Below are 19,400 nucleotides of genomic sequence, written 5' to 3'. Positions count from 1 at the left end.
TTTAGAAGTATCGAAGACATTCCAAAAAAGAAAAAATAGAAACAATGTACATTATAATGTAAATCAGGCCTAAAGGGGTTAAATACGTAAAATGTATCCCTATACACTGTATATTGTATGTATATCAATTGTAAATTAAACATTTATGCACAATGAGTTAATCATAATCACATATTTCATATTTCCATTTATCAGTAAAGTAAGCACATATCTATTAGAAACCTCTATGGTCCAATCCTTTGTGTTTAATGATACCAATTGACATACTACTGTAAAGTACACAGATTAAAATTAAACATGAACGAAGCCAAGATTAGTGAAGTAAAGCTAATAACTTTGTTGTAAAATTTTCAGCACTGGAAACCAGCCATCACCCTGATTTAGTTACATTATTTAATGCAACCTAAAACCTTTCTTAAACTAGGCATCACAATTTTCCTCTAACTTTCTAAATTATGTCTCCAACCATCACAGTAAGCTAACAGTATGTAAGAGATACATATTGAATACAAACTGTAATATGAATACTTACATGTGTCATATATTTTCCAGAAGATTTCAAGACTTTCATTGAAGAATTTAGAATAAGTCTGATAAAATCCCATATTTCTCCTTGGGGTGTTGCTGACAGGGGAATATCAGTCAAGTCTCCAAATACGTAGTCAAACTTGCGACCTTCTGTGATGAATTGGTTTAATATTTTTACACAGTCGTCAACAATTATCTTCAAAACACACAAAACAACATTAAAAATTAACACTATTACATTCTTTATATGGTACATTGAATCTTACATTTATCCTGATAAGAAGTATGATTATTTTCATAGGCTCTATGAATACTTTCACATGCCTGGCATTAAAATTACAAGGCTCTGACATATTGTCATGTCCCCTCCTTATTACCCACCAATATTTTCTATAACTGTTCCATGGTTTTATATTATAATCCATTTTTCTGAGTCTTGCCATTATTATTACCATTCATAGATTCTCTATGGAATTAAGAATCCAGGTGAGTTTTGATTTAATTTTCATTTAGAAGACTGGTTACTTTCGAGTAGCGTGAATGACTGGAAGATCCTACTGAAAAGTGTCTCTATTTGACTGAAAATCATATCTAGTGATATTAAAAAAAAATAAATGAATATGCAAGTTAACCTGCCTACACACCATTCAATCCATTTACAGTAAAACCTCGATAATACACGCCCGCTCTATTACGCTATCCCATGTAATATGCTTTTTTTGTCCGGTCCCTGCACATTTCATATATGAGGCGCATCCAGAAAGTAAGTTTCCCTATTAAAAAAAAAAAAAAAAAAAAAAAAAAGAACACACACTTTCAAGAAAACATTTATTGGCAACAGGTACAGCAATGTTTCAGCTATTTTTCAACATAGAATTGAGACACTTGTATCGTGGGATTAACTTTTGTATCCCTCTATCGTAGAACTCTGCCGCCTGTGAATGGAACCAGCGTGTGAAGGATGTCTTCAGCTCTTCGTCGTTGCCAAAACGCTCACCGGAGGACAGGAATTTCTTGAGGTGCAAGAAGACGTGAAAATCGCTGGGAGCAAGATCAGGACTGTAGGGTGGAAGATCAAACAACTCCCAGCCAAATTCTGTCAAAACAGTTGCTGTGCGCCGAGCCGTATGTGGACGAGCAGTCATGGAGGAGCACAACACCTGCAGTAAGCATTCCACGCCTCTTGTTTTGAATGGTACATCGCAATTTTCGCAGTGTTTCACAGTAACGGTCAGCGTTCACTGTTTCACCTCTTGGAAGGAAGTCAATGAGCAGAATGTCCTTCCTGTCCCAGAACACCGTGCACATCACTTTCCATACCGACAGCGTCTGTCTGAGTTTCGTCCTGACTGGAGATCCACTATGCCGCCAATGCATTGACTGCTGCTTAGTTTCCAGGGTGAAGTGCAAAATCCAAGTCTCATCGCCCGTGACGATCCTGTCGAGGAACTCGTCGCCGTCATCGTGATACTGTTGCAGAAATGTCAGTGCTGATCCTAAACGTTGCATTTTGTGTTCGGGTGTCAGGTTTTTCGGCACCCATCTTGAACACACTTTTTTGAACAGCAGGTGCTTAGTGACAATCTCATGCAACAAGGATCACGATATCTGCGGAAAATGGCTGCTCAGCTCCGTAATCGTGAAACGACGGTTCTCCATGATGCACTGCCACACCAGCTCAACATGATCATCATTGATGAGGGACGGTCGCCCACTGCGCTCTTCATCATGGACACTTTGACGATCTTCGGAAAACTGCCTACACCAGCGACGCACCATCCGCCTACTCATGATGTTCGGCCCATAGACCTGACAGATCTGCCGATGAATTTCAATTGGCGCAATGCTTTGTGCATTAAAGAACTTTATCACCGACCGAACCTCGCAGGTGGCGGGAGAAGGAATAAGAGCTTCCATTTCAGACCATTGCTGCCACGCTACTGGCACCAGGCGGGACCTGTCCGGCTGGCATATGATTGATACGTCATAGATCTGTTAGGCATGCGCAATTGACACGGCTAATTACGTTTACTTTCAAGGGGGAAAAAATCGGGAAACTTACTTTCTGGATGCACCTCGTAAAACGCCTTTATAAAATACCCTGCATAATACACTATTTTTGTGAAATATTTTCTATGCAATTTTCAGTAATGAAACATTTTGGCCATTGAACTCATTGGTGCCATTAACCTCAAAAGTACTGGTACTCGACCCTATACCTGCGCACTTAATCCTTCATATTTACAATATGCCAACCTCTTCTTACGCTCTCTTATTCGGCTTTTTACCTGTGTGCTTAAAGCCAACATACAGTTACAATATCCCACCCTCTTGCTACCCTCTCTCTCAAACAACACTCCTCACTCAGCCATAATAAAATTGTGGAAATGTTTAGTGGTCCTTTGTTGTCCTTTAGTGTATTGAAGTGTCTGTGAGTGCAATTAGAATGAGTGTTAAACGAAAAGCGCTTTCTGTGTTGGAAAAATTGGAAATCTTACGAAAGTATGATGAAAACAATATTCTTAATCAGACACAACTCTCTGATTCATTAGGAACCCTATCATCGACATTAAGGACGATAATAAAAAAAATCACTGCAGCTGCAACGTCAGGAGGATGTAAGTGCAGAAAAATGAAGAGTGGTAAACATGAATTGGAGAACACGCACGTGGCAAACAACTATAAATGACTTTTTTTTTCGAAAGAATTAAGTACAGTACATATTGTAAATGTCTTTGACGTACAGTATAGTAATTACAGACAAAGAACACATAGTGGCTTAAAAAGTGTGTTGTGTTGTGTGTTAAATGTTATCGAATTAATTTGGTTACCTTTCTTGTGGGACACCTTATCTTATATAATTCAGCAGCAATAACTAAGTGGAACAGAGTTAGTGCTAATAAACATAATATTGTTTCTCCTACTGTGTTATTAAAATTTGCATACTACTGTATTCTACACATTTCATTGTAATATAAAACTAAAAAGTAATTGAAGAGTCCACTGCAAGAATGATGGATGTCACTTTCTTGTCGAAAATGAACCAAGACTGTCAATGCATAGCTTAAGACATATAGAATGTACATACAGAGTTACATGGCATTAACACTGATAGTCATTGTCCAGTAATGATCGGAAAATCACAGTTAAGCTTTGAGCGCTAAGCATTTCAAACTTTCAATTGCTTCTCCTGCAAAATGTATTCCGAATGGCATCCATCATTCTTGTAGTGGACTCTTCAATTGGTATTTATTTTATTATGGTCGAAAAACTTCGTATTATCATTTTTCTATACTTGATCTTCTACTTCATACCAAATTTCAGAACTGTAAATATAAAACCTACCTCTTACACACATTTCGTAAGTTTGCGAATCTATCATTCTAAAATAATTTGAAATGTGCCTATTTGAATGTGTGATACCTTCGTCAATTTATGCATTTTACATTTCAAATTGGTGTTTATAAAATATGAAACAAATAAAAATAATTACCTCGTAATTGTCACCCTTCATTTTGTCTAAACAATCACCACAACAACTTCTAAGATGCTTACTACAGGCCTTCATCACTAACTCATCAATCTGTAAAAGTAAAAAGAAATATGGAAGAAAAAAATTAAAATAAACTGTGTCTACAATCTGCCCATAAGTTCACAAGCGTACAAATAAATGGAATTTATTTCCTGAAAAGAAGTAAAAGTTGCTGGTACAGTATTTGTAACAGTGTAAAGATAAACTTTATTTTTGACAGTGAAAATACGTCACATAAAAAGACAATAATGTAGTAAAATATTTAATAAAAAAACAAGAAGACTAAAAGTAGAATATTATGTAAGAGATTAGTGTTTTTTCGATATAATTACAAATATCAGCATAGTTCTTTCTAACATAAGTATCTAATTTTAACTACGTAAAAACTGTAACATCACAAATACTGTACTTTGATAAACAATCTAAAATAACATCAATATCAGAATACAAAAATAAACAGATGATATATTGTTTTATATGTTGTACATGGAGCATTTCCAGTACATAACATCATTAATCACTTGTTTTATTTATACTTCGGGAACTTATTATCACTAAAAACAATAAAAACGAACTTTATATTTTTGGGGGAAAAAAAAAGGAGGAGGTAAATTTTATCTATAAACAATTCAATATTCAACTCTGTGAAACTATCCATTAAATGGCTACTGGACGCTGTTGTAATTTCTATCTATATTCATTAGTCATTGAAATCACAAATTTCAATAAAGAAGTTGCAACAAATGTGACTGAATATCAATCAGCAGTTCGTGGTATATAGATAGTTGCAGTTACCATACACTACAGTATGTACCAATTCTACACTATGAAAAATGGACTTCAAACCATGCAACACTGATTTAACACTAAAAGAAATAATTAAGTAACAAAATATGGGAAGGGAATTCCTTTTTACGATGAAATTACAAAGAGAACATAACTATGTACAGGATCAGCTGTTTTTAAAGTCATATGAACAATTAAAATATTAAATAACACTGCACACATATTAAATATCTTCCTTGACAATACTGAGTCCTACTTGGAAAGGAAGATCTTTGCTAAGAGCAAACTTATCAGTAACTTTCTGGCTGAAACTGGAAGTGTTCATTTTTAAGTCTTTTTTTCACAGAAAGCATTATAGCTTAAATACCTTATTGTGGACAGTGTCCTTTGAAAGAAAAGCTCTACAATGCTGCGACAATGTATACAGAGGATGCCAGTCTGAAGAAATATCGAACAAATTAAAAAAAAAAAAAAAGACGCATGTCAGATGTGTCACAATCACGTGATCATGACAGGGGCAAAAAATATACAGTGTTCTCTCCACCTTAAGGCATGAGAATTTCATAGTGAACTACACTAAAAGCCAGGTTATGAACTGACTAAACCAGAAGCAACGTTCTGTTGCTCTCTTTCTGAGCTCTGTTGCCACATCGTGGCGCAAGATTCAAAGCGTGTTCAGCGTTTGTCACCGATATGTTTAAAATAACTACTATATATAGTTCTCCATAACACTATCAACAATATTAGTAATTAAAATTACGGTTTCTAAGAAAGCACGAGCTAATGATGCTGGTACGAAATGCAACTCGTAATGCACGTGGTACTGCAAATGAACTGGGGAAATTTGGCTACACTGTCTCCGTGATTCCGTTGCCAGATTTTCGTTAGCAGACGACATTTTCACGTGAGGGCCAATGAAAAGCTCCAGTCTTCCTTTCCCCTCCAACCCCCACACACTCAACGTGTCATCGCTGTACAGGCTACCCCTCTAACCCGCACTTTCCTCTCGCCATGCCAACTACTTCCTGGTTAGTCGATTCATAACCTGGCTTTTAGTATAGCAATAGAGACTTTAACATTATTATTCGTATAATATAATTCAATTTGTTTAATAATTAGAGGGATTATGCCAAAATATAAATCCTCAAAAAGTGGTCTACTACCAGAGTAGATTGCAACCGAAAAAACTTTTCTACAGATGGGAAAGTTATGTTTTGTGAAGCATGTCACATCATTTTGTTGCATGTAAAGGCTATATATTATTTTTCTCCTTTTTCTTTTCTGCCCGTTTTAAATTTTGATATGCAAAAGGGGTCCAGTTCAGAAATTTCATGTTCATACCTGGAAGAGAAAACCCTGGGTAAAATTTAACGAACTTTACAGCTTTACTTCGAAATTAGATGATGGTCTGCACCTGTCATAATGTTGCGAGCTTAAGTAACACAAAATCAATACGATTGAAGGATAAAATTAATTAAATGAAACTGATAAGTGTCCAGTATTTTTTTTCCAATATGTCTGGGAACCCTAATATAAAGAGCAATGAAGGAGTAATAATGTAAATTCACGGTTCAATATAAACTACGAATTAAACATAAGAATGATAAAAACTACATAAATATAATTTACCTAAGTTGTAATAGTTGTAGTGAAATATTATGGTTGCCATGTTTTTCCACTACAGTTCAACTCAAGGTCCAAACCAGAAGTATAAGAGAAGAGTTTAGAAGAAATTCGCAGGAATTGTTTCTGCACTGTCAATATTAACTCTTCGGCACTGGAATTCGAGTACTCTGTGATCTGTATCTCACCAAGATTTAAATGTTGTAATGTTCCATTTTAATGCACGTGTGCGACTACTAAAGTAGACCTTCGGTTTTTTCAACAATACAGTTAATGTCAACTAAAGTTGACATTAGGAATCAAAAAGTCAAAATTTATAAGCAATATTACAAAAATAATTATACAGACATTGTTACTATAAGACTTGTCTTCAAAATCAACATTAATTTTAAGTGTCCGGCCACAATTTAACAACAACATACTGTAACTTATCACACACAAAGAAAGATTTTTTTTCTTAACAAAAAAATTGCACATGCAATTCATTTTACATTCAATATGCTCTTAAGATATTTCTTTAGTAAACATATATGCAGATTTGAAGATCATTTCCATCATAGAGATTTTTATATGATGATGATGATGATGATGATGATGATGATGTATACATTTCCAGTTTAATTTGACATAACATTAAGGAAAGACAACCTATTTTATACTTATATGTTGATTTTAATCATTAAATTTAGTTTAATGAGTTATGGGTGCAGTTTTCTTTCAAATTTTAGCAGAACCCCCATTTTAGATTTTCCTCAATTTCTAATATAGAAAATCTATTCTCCTATAAAACCCAGAATGGAGGTTCCACCGTAGTTCTTAAATGTAATTTGCATTTTTAATTAAGTTGTCAGAAATGTGGAACCATTTATTTCTATGTAGGCAAAGTTGAGCTTTTGTACCAATAATGCTGCTTTTATTGAGAGATTATCAGTTACACTGTGCATTGCAGCTATAGGAGTTTTTTTAACAGCTTCTGTCACAATTCTGAAGGATCTAGATTAGAATATTTCTAATTAGTCTATTAAGCTGATTATTCAAATCGAGCTTTCAGGTATAACTGCCTGTAAAATTGATTTGAATAATTTCGAGGGAAAAATTGTTCCAGGGCCTGGCATCAAACCCAGGACCTTCAGTTAAACGTACCAACGCTCTACCAACTGAGCTATCTGAGAACTCTACCAGACACTGAAAAAAAAAATTGGATCGGTGTCTGGTAGAGTTCCCAGGCTGCTCAGTTGGTAGAGTGTTGGTACATTTAACCAAAGGTCCCGGGTTCGATGCCTGGCCGCAGAACAATTTTTCCCTCGAAATTATTCAAATCAACTTTACAGGGAGTTATACCTGAAAGCTCGACTTGCATAATATACGTCACTGTTCTTTAACAGATAACCACAATTTAAGTCACACAGAGTTAGTGTGCACTCAATGTTGGTTGCTTCACGTTTATCAGCCCTCTTTGAGGTCTGTGGATATAGAGAGAAAAACTGGATCGGTATCTGGTAGAGTTCCCAGGTAGCTCAGTTGGTAGAGCGCTGGTACGTTTAACCAAAGGTCCCGGGTTCGATGCCCAGCCCCAGAACAATTTTTCCCTCAAAATTATTCAACCTGATTATTATTCACTGTAGATATTATCTCATTTCCATATAGCAAACAACACAATAACAATAATAAAACAACAATAATAATAAATTAATGAATCCAACCTCTAACATGTACACAAATTTTGGTTTCTCCTTCAGCAGCTCCCATAGCAGGGCTCCATCTCCACCTCCTAGTATGACAATTTCTTTTCCCTCATAACTTTCTTTTCCCCGCTGCATAAGAGTCTCTGTGTAAATCAGATCACTCTCAGATATATCTGTGAGGAAAAAGAACAGTTGTTTGACTGGTTAGCAGATTTCAAGAACTCCACATTTGGTCAACAAAGACTTTTCAGCTGTTTTGGCAATACAAATAAAATAATTTCTAAAGTAGGAACACCTGTAATGTGGAACTGATCATTCTCTAGCTAAAATGATAGATGAGATGTTGTCTAGCAGAGGGGAATTTTGACAAGAGCAAGAAAAAGCCAGAAAATTGTCCTTATTGACTCCTCTTTCATGCAGAAGATTCTCTTATATGCTGTAAATCAGTGATATAGTACTCTTGGCTCTATTTTCCTTTGAGTCTAAAAAATCAGTCTCTGTTAGTAGACGACCTTCAAGTCTAATGGTAACTACCATCTAACTGTACTGTATTGTATTTAATAACATTCCATGGTATTCATACATTGCTTCACAGCTAGAATATGGAGCAAGTCAAAAAACTTAATACTACTATAAAGTCTTAATTTATAGTAACAGTTTAGTTGAAATATACACAGAAGAGGTTTACAATATAATCTAATAGTATAACACAAAGTTTTAGTATCAATTTCGTGAAGCGTTATTGAATGTCACGAATTCACCTACAAAAAAAGAAGGCATGAGAAATTAGGTACTTCTTTAATTTGGCTCTAAATAATCTTATGTTTTGAGATTCATTTTTTATATCAATAGGGAGGCTAGTAAAAATTTTTACTGCCATATAACGCACTCCTTTTTGATAGCACGATAGACTTGCTGATGGAGTATGAAAGTCATTTCTTTGACGCGTATTTATGCTATGAAATGTTGATTTAGTTACGAAGTTTTCATGATTACATACGAGGAAGATTATTAATAAAAAAATATACTGACAAGCCATGGGCATTATTTGTAGTTTTTTTAAAATAGTCCTACACAATTCCCTAGATTTGGCACCTACTATTACTCTTAATTACTTTTTTCTTTTTGTAGTAGGAATATACTGTTACTGTTACTATCTGTGGAATTTCCCCAGAATAATATTATTCCAAAACTCATTACCAAGTGGAAGTATGCAAAGTATATTGTTTTTTAAGGTATTGATATTTACAATCTTTTGCATGGATCTAATAGCAAAAGATACTGAATTTAGTTTGGGGGTAATTTCTTTAATACGATTTTTCGAACTTAACACATTATCGATTTTTAAGCCAAGAAATTTGGTTGTTGTTGTTTCTAATAGGGACCTATTGTTAATTATTGAGCTTGAAATTGGACAGGATTTAAACTGAATTATGTTAGTTTTGTTACAATTTAATACTAATTTACTGACTGAGAACCAGTCACATATTTTGAGGACAATTTCCTCTGTTGAAGATTGGAATGTGTTGAGTTATTAGCTGTAATTACTATACTTGTGTAATTTGCAAATAATATGGGATGACCTACATCTTTTATTAGGAGCGCAAGATCATTTATGAACACTAGAAAAAGTAGGGGACCTAATATTGATCCTTGAGGAATTCCATTATTAATAGTTCCCCATGTACAGGTAGATTTCATAGTTGTATTAATTTCAACTTTCTGTTTCCTATCTATGAGATATGAGTGAAACCACTGGTGTGCAATGCCTTTAATTCCATAATAATCTAATTTGTCTAGCAGCATTTTATACAGTCAAATGCTTTGGATAAATCACATGTGATGACAGAAGGAACAATGATTTTACTCTTCATCTAAAAATCCCTTACTCAATATCAAATCCTCTATTTAAATTCAGAACTCTCATAAAAATTAATGACAAACTAAAAGTACATTTTTCTCATAGAACTTTCTAGTACAATTGGGACAATTTGGTTACATCATTGCATCTAAGCACTGCTAGCATCATTTCAGTAACAAATTGCCAAAACAACTTCTTTCTTGAAAATGAGAAGATAGAAAAAAATTACAATTTACCAGACAGTGAATAGAAAAATTTATAATTTACCAGACAGTGAATATGACAATCCCTATCAAGGTTATTTATGATTTACCAAACAGTGAATATGACAATCTCTATCACAGCTTTGGTGAGGCTTTAGTATCAACATTTAAAGCCTCTGCTATGTCGTTGGAATGAAGTGTTAATAACTTCAAATAATGAAATAATCACATGCCATGTTCTATACGAACATAATACAAAATTAAATAAAACTCGACGATTCTACTTACTCTGCAAATCATCTAATACAAGTAGATTGCCCAGGCTACGGGAATGTACAATAAGAATTTTCTGATACCGAGACTTCTCTTCATACAGAACTTTATCAATGTCATACTCCAGTATACGTTCATCTGCAATTAAGTATAAAAGTAAAAATTTTACAAACAGATTTAGACAAACTATGAACTAAGGCTAAAAGGAAAAACAATAAGAAAACACACACATACAGTATATTAAATACATTACCAGAAATAGAACAATAAACTTCTAAATTACCATGTTAATATTTGCTTTTAACTTTTAATGAAAGAATGTATTATATATAAAAAACTAAACCCAAACATTAATCTCAATAGTTTTAAATTCGTTGTTCTACATATTATTTACACTTATTTCTAATAAGAATTGTGAAAAATATTTCAGCTTCTATTACATACTAGAAACTTAAAACAAAACTCTGCAGATAGCTAACATTTCGAGATATAAAACAAAATTATTTCAATATCATGTCGAGTTTCATAAAAAACTAAATGTTTATATTTTATAGTGAAGAGGAGGTTTTACAAATCTTAATACAAACCTTTAAATAAATACAAATGTACACACCCTATGTTCAAAAATACCATACGAGATGTTCCTTACAGTTTACTTTGTGCAAAATAATTGACTATCGCAGTCAAGTGGAGATAAACTATATACTATCTGTCATACTTGAAGTGACGTTAAGATATAAGTATGCTATTAATAATAAAAAGGAAACAGGCAAGAAAAGCATAATCCATAAAATACCGCTTAAATATGCAATAAGAACAAATTCTAACAGATCAAAAGTCACATGCATCAGTTAACACAAAAGGAATCCACTCATAATACCATTGCCATTCAAGTAAAACTGCATGTCATGGAAAACAAAAGAACAGCCTCAGGCCAGGCAACTAAAACTCACCTCCCTGTGTTACTGATCATGTTCCTCTAAGTGCATGGAATGGAGAACACTTTTACATTACTAATAAAAAAAAGGAGATCCTGCGAATTTTCCAGAAACATTTCATTAGAAAGACATAAAAAAAACTCGTCTTTAGATAGTATTTTTACCTCATTCTCTTAACTCTTTTCTTGAGAATCTAACAATCTAAGACATAAAAGAATCAGTTTTGGATCAGTCAGTTGGCCTTTCATGAAATGGAGCAAGGTTTGATCTCCAGAAGATAACTGCAGATTTATGGTAGAAAAAACGGCTTACATTAGATTTTCTTCAAATACACTATATAAAATAAAATACTTTTTGGTATATTTATCTGTTAAAAATGGTAACATATGGAAGAGAACAACCACCAGGATCACCACTGTTGATTGGTAGTGACCACTACATGGAAGTATAGTTGTTCCATGTAATTCAAATAGAGTTACAAAATGACTTCTTCTGCAGTTGCTAGAAATTGATAAAGTTGTTGCCTTCAGTATGTTATATGTGTTCTAGGATTATAATATGTAACAAAGTTGTTCTGTGTGTGTCAATGTAATTTTAGTTTTATATACAAAACAATAAAAAATAGATAAATATATTAATGATTAATGAATAAACGACTAAATAAATAAACAAAGACTTAAACTTTATGAAATTTTATATTTTGAATTTTGAAACTACAGTAGAACCCCAATTTTAGGCGACTTCTGTTTAACATTAAATTTTCATGGTCCCAATAATTATTTGGGTTATGTGATGTTTTAATAAAGAAAATCCACACAGTTTTTATGTTTATTTAATTATGTTCGGACCGTCAGCGTTGCCACATTAGGAAGATGGTACGAACTTTCAATTTCAGTGAATATTCTAACCTAAAATTAGTGTAATATTTGTAGCGTGTGATGTGTTTTAATAAAGAAAATTCACACAGTTTTTTTATGTTTATTTAGTTATGTTTGGGCCATCAGTGTTGCCATATTAGAAAGTTTGCATAAAGTTTCAATTTCAATTAATATTCTAACCTAAAATTAGTGTATTATTTGTAGTGTGTGATGTGTTTTAATAAAGAAAATTCACACAGTTTTTATGTTTATTCAGTTATGAGCAAGTGCTAGAGAAATAAGCTTCACATGGATGCAGTTTCAACATATGACACCATGAAATAGGAACTTTTTTTGTATATACCGGTATTTATTCAATTATCCAGCAAAATCTCGTATCTGGAACTAGCCTAGTCCTTTTGGTGCCAGTTAAGAGGGAATCTACTGTAGTGTTATAAATGTATAACAAATGTTAAATGAGATCCAAATTAAACTACATAATATAACAGCAAAACAAATTTTAAAATTCTGACGCAAAACATGGACACTAAAACAAACAGTAAAATTAAGATTAGAGGCAGCTCAAATTTTTGCGATCATTATTAGAATTAACGAGGTTAGATTGTCAAAAAAATGAAGTTATAATAAGACCAAAATTAAGAGTTAAAAATATAATTTCAGAAATCGATGATTAAAAACAAAAATGGAAATTGCATGAAAAGTTCTCGATTTTGGAAAGCAGCAATATCATACAAGCCAAAAAGAGAAGAAGAGACCAAGGAATGTAACAGGCAACTAGTCTTATCCAGAAGGTCACAAGGAGAAGAAAAGTATAATTTTTTATTTTCTGTTATGCTTTTACTCCATCAAATAACATTTTAAGGGATTTATAGGTTTTCTAATTCAGGTAATTCCATTTTTAATTACTGTTTGATTATTTCCAAATTTATCTATTTTGATGCACAAATAAGTGTGTTCTGTATAAGCTGCTAATTCTTCCCCATTTTAAAATTTCAATGATCCTACTTCACTCCAATGCAAATATATTGGCTTTTGTTAACTCTGTTAGCCCATTTTTCATATCCTCCTCTTAATTTGTTTGTTTGTTTTTTTTTTTTTGCGATATATTCAATATCATTATAACCTTGTGTCAATACTATTTGATCTATAAAATTTAATGACGCGAATATTTACATATGTATGTATTTTGGACTGGTATACCCATTTTCTGTGGGCACGCAGTAGCGTCAAGGTTAAGGCTGTACGTACTTGAATCCTGCTCTAAAAATTAAACTGAACATTATTTGATGACCAGCCATACAGCCTGCAATTCATGCATATGAAGAAACAGCTTGTAATGCAGCACTGACAATAACGAGTTGCAAGTTCTGTATTGGGAAGTGGCTCAAATCACAGGTGGCAGAATTCTATGACAATTGCTGCAAGTATCTCAATTTGGCTGAGACTATATTGAAAACTAGTAAAACGTCGTAGTTTTAAATTGTATACAATAAAAATTCTGCAGATGTATTGATGTTAGTTGATAGTCTAATGGAAGTTACTATCTGCATAGTTCTCGTATATAGGTTATGTTTTATAAAAATATAGCAGCTAAACTTCTAACCATTCTGGTTTCACTTAAAAAAACACAGTCTTCTGTGTAACACATGAAACACGTCTATGAAGAAAACAATCATACAGTTCCTCTTCTGCAAATTTTTCTGAATTACCTTCTTTTCTGTTTGGAATATTGAAGAATCTACATTCATGTCTTCTTCTTCTTCTACTGGCATGCAGCTCTTAAAGTTTAGCTAATGCCTTCTTAATGATGACAGCCCATTTCTCTCTACTGTATTTTCTGCCTTCTTCCTCCATCTTCGCAGGTCCTCCTCCAGACAGTCCAACCACCTTAACTTCGGCCTTCCTCTGTATCTTCTCCCTCCTGGATTTCTATCAAAAATCTTTTTAATCGTCTACCACCATCCATTCTGATCATATGTCCAGCCCATTCTATTCTTTTAGCACATTCATGTCTTGCTAGATCCAAAAGATATTTTCCACAGTCTCATAAGGGAATGAATGATGCAATACAGAGTAGACAATAATGATTTCTTTTTCATCACTTCTTACTTACAATATATAGAAGAACCCTGTTCATTCCGAACTGAAGGGATAAAGAGCTGTTTCGGATAACATGTTTTTTCCAGTAATCCATGGGTACTATTTTCAGAAGTGAAAGTTCACATGTGTAACAATGTAAAGTGAAAGCATGCATTTTATTATAATACATGCAGAATCAGTTGTCACTTCTCGTTCCGCTGTAACTGGATCCATAATATTTGAGGTAGAGGCAGGACGAAAAAAAGGTATGCAAACAAAGAATAGCTTTCACTTGTCAAGATCCAATGTACACTCGCTGGCCACTATTGAACATCACCTTATCGAGCCCAATGTCAGACTAACAAAATCTAAAAAGTGTTTTAAATGTGCAGCAGTTTCTATGTTCAATAAATCACCAAAGAATGCATAGAATGTAGATTTTACATTGTTTGCCTCTTATTAACCCATTTTATGATATCAGAGTATATTTTGACAGTGACTTACTTATAATTATATTTTGAGTGTTAATTTCTTAATAAATTTATTATCATTTCCATTATTATTATTATTATTATTATTATTATTATTTATGTGCTAGTCAACAGCAGTGGTTGGCCAATAAAAGTCCAGCACATTGATGCAATAATAAACACCAGTATAAATGAAATAAAATGATTAATGACTAAAAATTAAATAAATATCAGTGATTATAGTGAATAGCTTAATAAGTAAATAATAATAATAATAATAATAATAATAATAATAATAATAATAAATTATTATAAGTATTATCATCATTATTACTATCATTATTATCATTACAATTATTATTATTATTACTATCATGTATGGAAATGTCCATAACAATATCTTGTTGTTTCATGACAATGAAGCATCTTGTATCTTGAACACACAACAAATGAACAAATGCAATCAGGCTCTGGAATGCAAGTTTCTCTACCTTGTATTTCTTAAAGGGTATTCCACCATATGTGTAGCCTTGCTGTGAAACAAGAACAAGATGGTAGCTGTCTCACTGGCACGCATTGACAGACCTTCAGAACATAAGATGCAGTTGTACAGTATTTTTTTTAGAAAAAAAAAAGTGTTATAGTGTATAAGCCAGTCTTAGTTATTGTAAGCAAAGTTTTACTGTATCATCAGTCATCACTAACCTACCATTATATTAGTACAGAACAGCCATCTCAAGGTCAACACACAGAAACTGTCATAGAGTGCATGTTTAGATATCATAAAAGTCGAGCTAAGCTTGAGCTAGGAAGTTGTAACTGTCACAAGAAGAAATGCTACAGAGCTACATTGTTTGAGCTGTACAGGATGGAAATGATATAACTGCAGACTGAAGGAGGCAACAGACTACATTAAAATAAATACAAAAAAACCTATTATGTGTTCTGTAACTAAGTGCATGGTTAATTAGAAAAGTCTGCATAATTTAACAAAAACAAGTCGCCAGCTCACCTACAAAAGTACACACACACTCTGTCTGAATAACACAGTTCTGTCCCTTAGTCACCCCAGTAGGGTCACAAGACTTCCTAATGATAAAAAGTAACTATACTTGTTAATCTTTTTATTTAATTTACAAGAAAACCGTCCACTTTATTGAAAAAGTGCAAAGAGATCAATTTCTCTAATGATAAGAGTACAAATCAGATCGTATGGGCAGTATTTATTGAGCAAAACAGTATTTATTAACATTTAAGGAAAAAAATTTTTTTTTTCTGAGAAAAATATTCATTTGGGACTAATATGGTATTCGAATTTTTTGTTGTACTCTATCTAAGGAATAAGCCATTAAAATCTGCACAGTTATATTATTTCCATCCTGTGTATGCCCAGTACAATAGACGAATTTAAACACTTGGCTGCTTCCAGAAGAACTTTCTTAAGTAGTTTGCAAAAGATCAATAATAATAATAATAATAATAATAATAATAATAATAATAATAATAATAATAATAATAATAATGATAATATTAATAATAATATTAATATTAATAATAATAATAATACAGTCAAACCTCCATATAACGATATTTGGGGACCCTAGCAGGTTGTATTGTTATAATGAGGGTCTGTGATTTATCAGATAGGATAAAAAGTGCAAGCAGAGTACTGTTTAACCTATAGGATAACATTAGGAGGTAACATGTAAAGAAACTAAATATAATAAATCATACATTTATGTACTTACATACCGGAGAAGTAAATTTAATACAGTACGGTATTACTGCATACATCTATTTTTGAAAGAAATCTGAAATTTTTCTTTGCGTTTTTCTCTTGATAACCTCTTTAATAAACACCGATCTTAAAGATACCAGAGCAATTAGTTGTTCCTTTGTAACTCATTGAAGAGAATTTGCAGCACACTGAATTTGTTCTGTGTATCCAAGTAGTTCTAAATAAGATACTTTTTTGGTTCCTACATCACTATTATCATCTGCAGAATCTTCATCTTTGCTGTCTTTTATCTTCCCATCCTTCAATTCTGCATTTATACAGGGTGATTCAAAAGTCGCGCGACATAGGACATCTCCGTTATTAGTGTAAGTACAAAAAATAGTTCCAAATAAATGTTTTAGATATTGATATGTGTAGTTCTTGTGCAAAATTTAAAGAAAATCGTAAGAGCCATTTTTGAGAAAATTACAACAAACATGTTCGCGTTTCAAGTAAAGTACCAGTTTGGTTAGGGAAAACGCATCCAAAACTGAGGTGTCACATCTCTAGAGCGTATGAAACTTAAATTAAAAATGTAGTTTGAGTCGCGTGCCGTAATTAATAAATTGAGTAAGTTGAGAGTCACAATGGCAAACTGAAACATTTTAGCACTTGGACTTTCACGACCTGTGTAACTGTTCCACATGCACACTAATGGAGTAAGTGTTCAAATTGGTGGCCTTTGGTGACGGCACATCCATACACTGTTGAGGCTCCGCACATTAAGTAACACTGCAGGTGTTATTTGTGCACATTCTCTCCTGATTTTTTCCTGCAGTTCATCCAGTTTTCGGGGCCTGTTTCTGTAAACTACAGACTTGAGATTACCCCAGAGAAAAAAGTCAAGTGGCGTTAAATCTGGCGACTTAGGCGGCCATTCCACTGGATTCCTGCGACCGATCCAACACCCAGGGATAACTTCATTCAACAATTCGTAGACTGTCAATCTGAAATGCGGTGTGTTCCATCCTGCTGAAAGAAAAACCCACGTCTTCTTTCTAGGGGCAGATCATCCAAGTAGGGCAGCAGTGTAGCCTCGAGATGCTATCTGTACAGTGGAGCAGTGAGCTTGTTGTTCAGAAACATGGGACCAATAACCACATCCCCGTGTATGCCACACCACACATTTAATCTTGGGTCAAACTGATTGAGCCTCTACAGCTATGTGGGGATCTCAGTTGTCCAGTACATAGCGTTATGTCGATTCACTGTTCCATTCAAATGGAAACAGGCCTCATCGCTCCAACAAATGGCAGCTTCAAGGTTTGGCTGGTGCGTTCGTCATTCAAAAAGCCACTCACAGAACTGCACCCGCAAATCTGTGTCATCCCCATGCAGTTCCTGCAAAAAGTGCATACAATAGGGATGGAAATGATTGACGGATAGTATCCTGGACACGGACGTTGACTGGTGACACATTCTTGCGCCACTTCCCTGGTTGACCGTGATGGACTGACTAACAGCTTAGCTAGTACACTAGCTTCGTTTGCATCCCCTGTTGCTGAACGAGGCCATCCTGAATGTTTTTTGTCATGGATACTGCCTGCTGTCTTGAACCGTTCCATTAAACAACCAATGCTTCCGTGATGTGGGTTAGGTTGAACTGGATGCCATCTGTGATATTCTTCTGCTGCTTCCTGTAGACTCGGCCTCCCGCATGGATGAGAACCATTTACACCCTCTCAGGAATTGTGTACATCGTCTGTTACTACCCGGTTCACTGGTGAAACTAGCACTTACTCACATGTCTACACAAAAAACATCATTTATTAATTATGGCGCGCGACCCAAACCACATTTCTAATTTAAGTTTCGTACACTCCAGAGATGTGACACCTCAGTTTTGGATGCGTTTTCCCTAACCAAACTGGTACTTTACTTGAAACGCGAACACGTTTGTTGCAATTTTCTCAAAAATAGCTCTTACGATTTTCTTTAAATTTTGCACATGAACTATACGTGCCAATATCTAAAACTTTTATTTGAAACTATTTTTTGTACTTACACTAATAACGGAGATGTCCTATGTCGCGCGACTTTTGAATCACCCTGTATATTCATCACTGCACTCCGTAAACACTGATACACCATCATTCACTGACACATAAACCATTTTATTGTAGCACTGTCCACATCTTCTGAAACTGCCGTCTTCAATCGTTTCTGTGCTGGATCAAATTTGCTGCTAATATTTTCCTTTTTTTTTTTAAAGAAAAGCAGCCAACATATATTGTGAAAATCCATATTTTTATAATATTGCTGTTTATTTCATTCCTTCATCCAAATCTTTAAATGCAGCCAATTTAGTTTCAAAGCTCATTGATTTCCGCTTACAAGCAAACATTCTGATGGGGGCAGATAAAGTTTTTTTTTTTCCTACCATGTTAATAATGTCAAAAGAAGTGCTTATACAAATTTTGGCCACTTGACCGCAATTATTAGGCCGTCCAGAAAGTAATTTTCCCTGGGGCCGTTTACAGAAAAAAAAAAGCACAATTGCATGGAAAGATTTATTGAAACAGATACAGCAATTGTAATACTATTTGTCAACATAACTCCCACTGGAATTGAGACATTCGTCATACCATGGAATCAATTTTTGTATCCTTGTAACATGGAAGTCAGCCGCCTGGGATCGGAATCAGCGTTTGACAGTAGTCTGCACCTCTCTGTCGATTCCATGATATGACAAATGTCTCAATTCCGGTGGGAAATATGTTTAAAAATAGCTCAGCAATTGCTGTGTCTACTCCAATAAATTTTTCCA

At 34.0% G+C, this 19,400-nt stretch overlaps 1 protein-coding gene across 4 annotated transcripts in view; it reads right to left on the bottom strand.

Moving 5' to 3' along the window:
• Nucleotides 1-19,400, bottom strand: part of Sms (spermine synthase) — a 79,868-nt gene that overhangs the window by 19,653 nt on the left and 40,815 nt on the right. For all 4 annotated transcript variants that reach the window (XM_069828209.1, XM_069828205.1, XM_069828207.1 and 1 more), the window contains exons 5-8: nucleotides 10,507-10,629; nucleotides 8,173-8,327; nucleotides 4,022-4,111; nucleotides 533-724 (exon numbers count right to left, since the gene is read on the bottom strand). In XM_069828209.1, the coding sequence (XP_069684310.1) occupies nucleotides 533-724; nucleotides 4,022-4,111; nucleotides 8,173-8,327; nucleotides 10,507-10,629 (560 nt within the window). The remainder of the gene's footprint in view (nucleotides 1-532; nucleotides 725-4,021; nucleotides 4,112-8,172; nucleotides 8,328-10,506; nucleotides 10,630-19,400) is intronic.

The sequence above is a fragment of the Periplaneta americana genome, chromosome 6 (assembly GCF_040183065.1).
Source record: "Periplaneta americana isolate PAMFEO1 chromosome 6, P.americana_PAMFEO1_priV1, whole genome shotgun sequence".
Lineage (NCBI taxonomy): Eukaryota > Metazoa > Arthropoda > Insecta > Blattodea > Blattidae > Periplaneta > Periplaneta americana.
The sequence above is the reverse complement of the archived record's forward strand: the minus strand, read 5'-3'. Positions and strand labels throughout refer to the sequence as shown.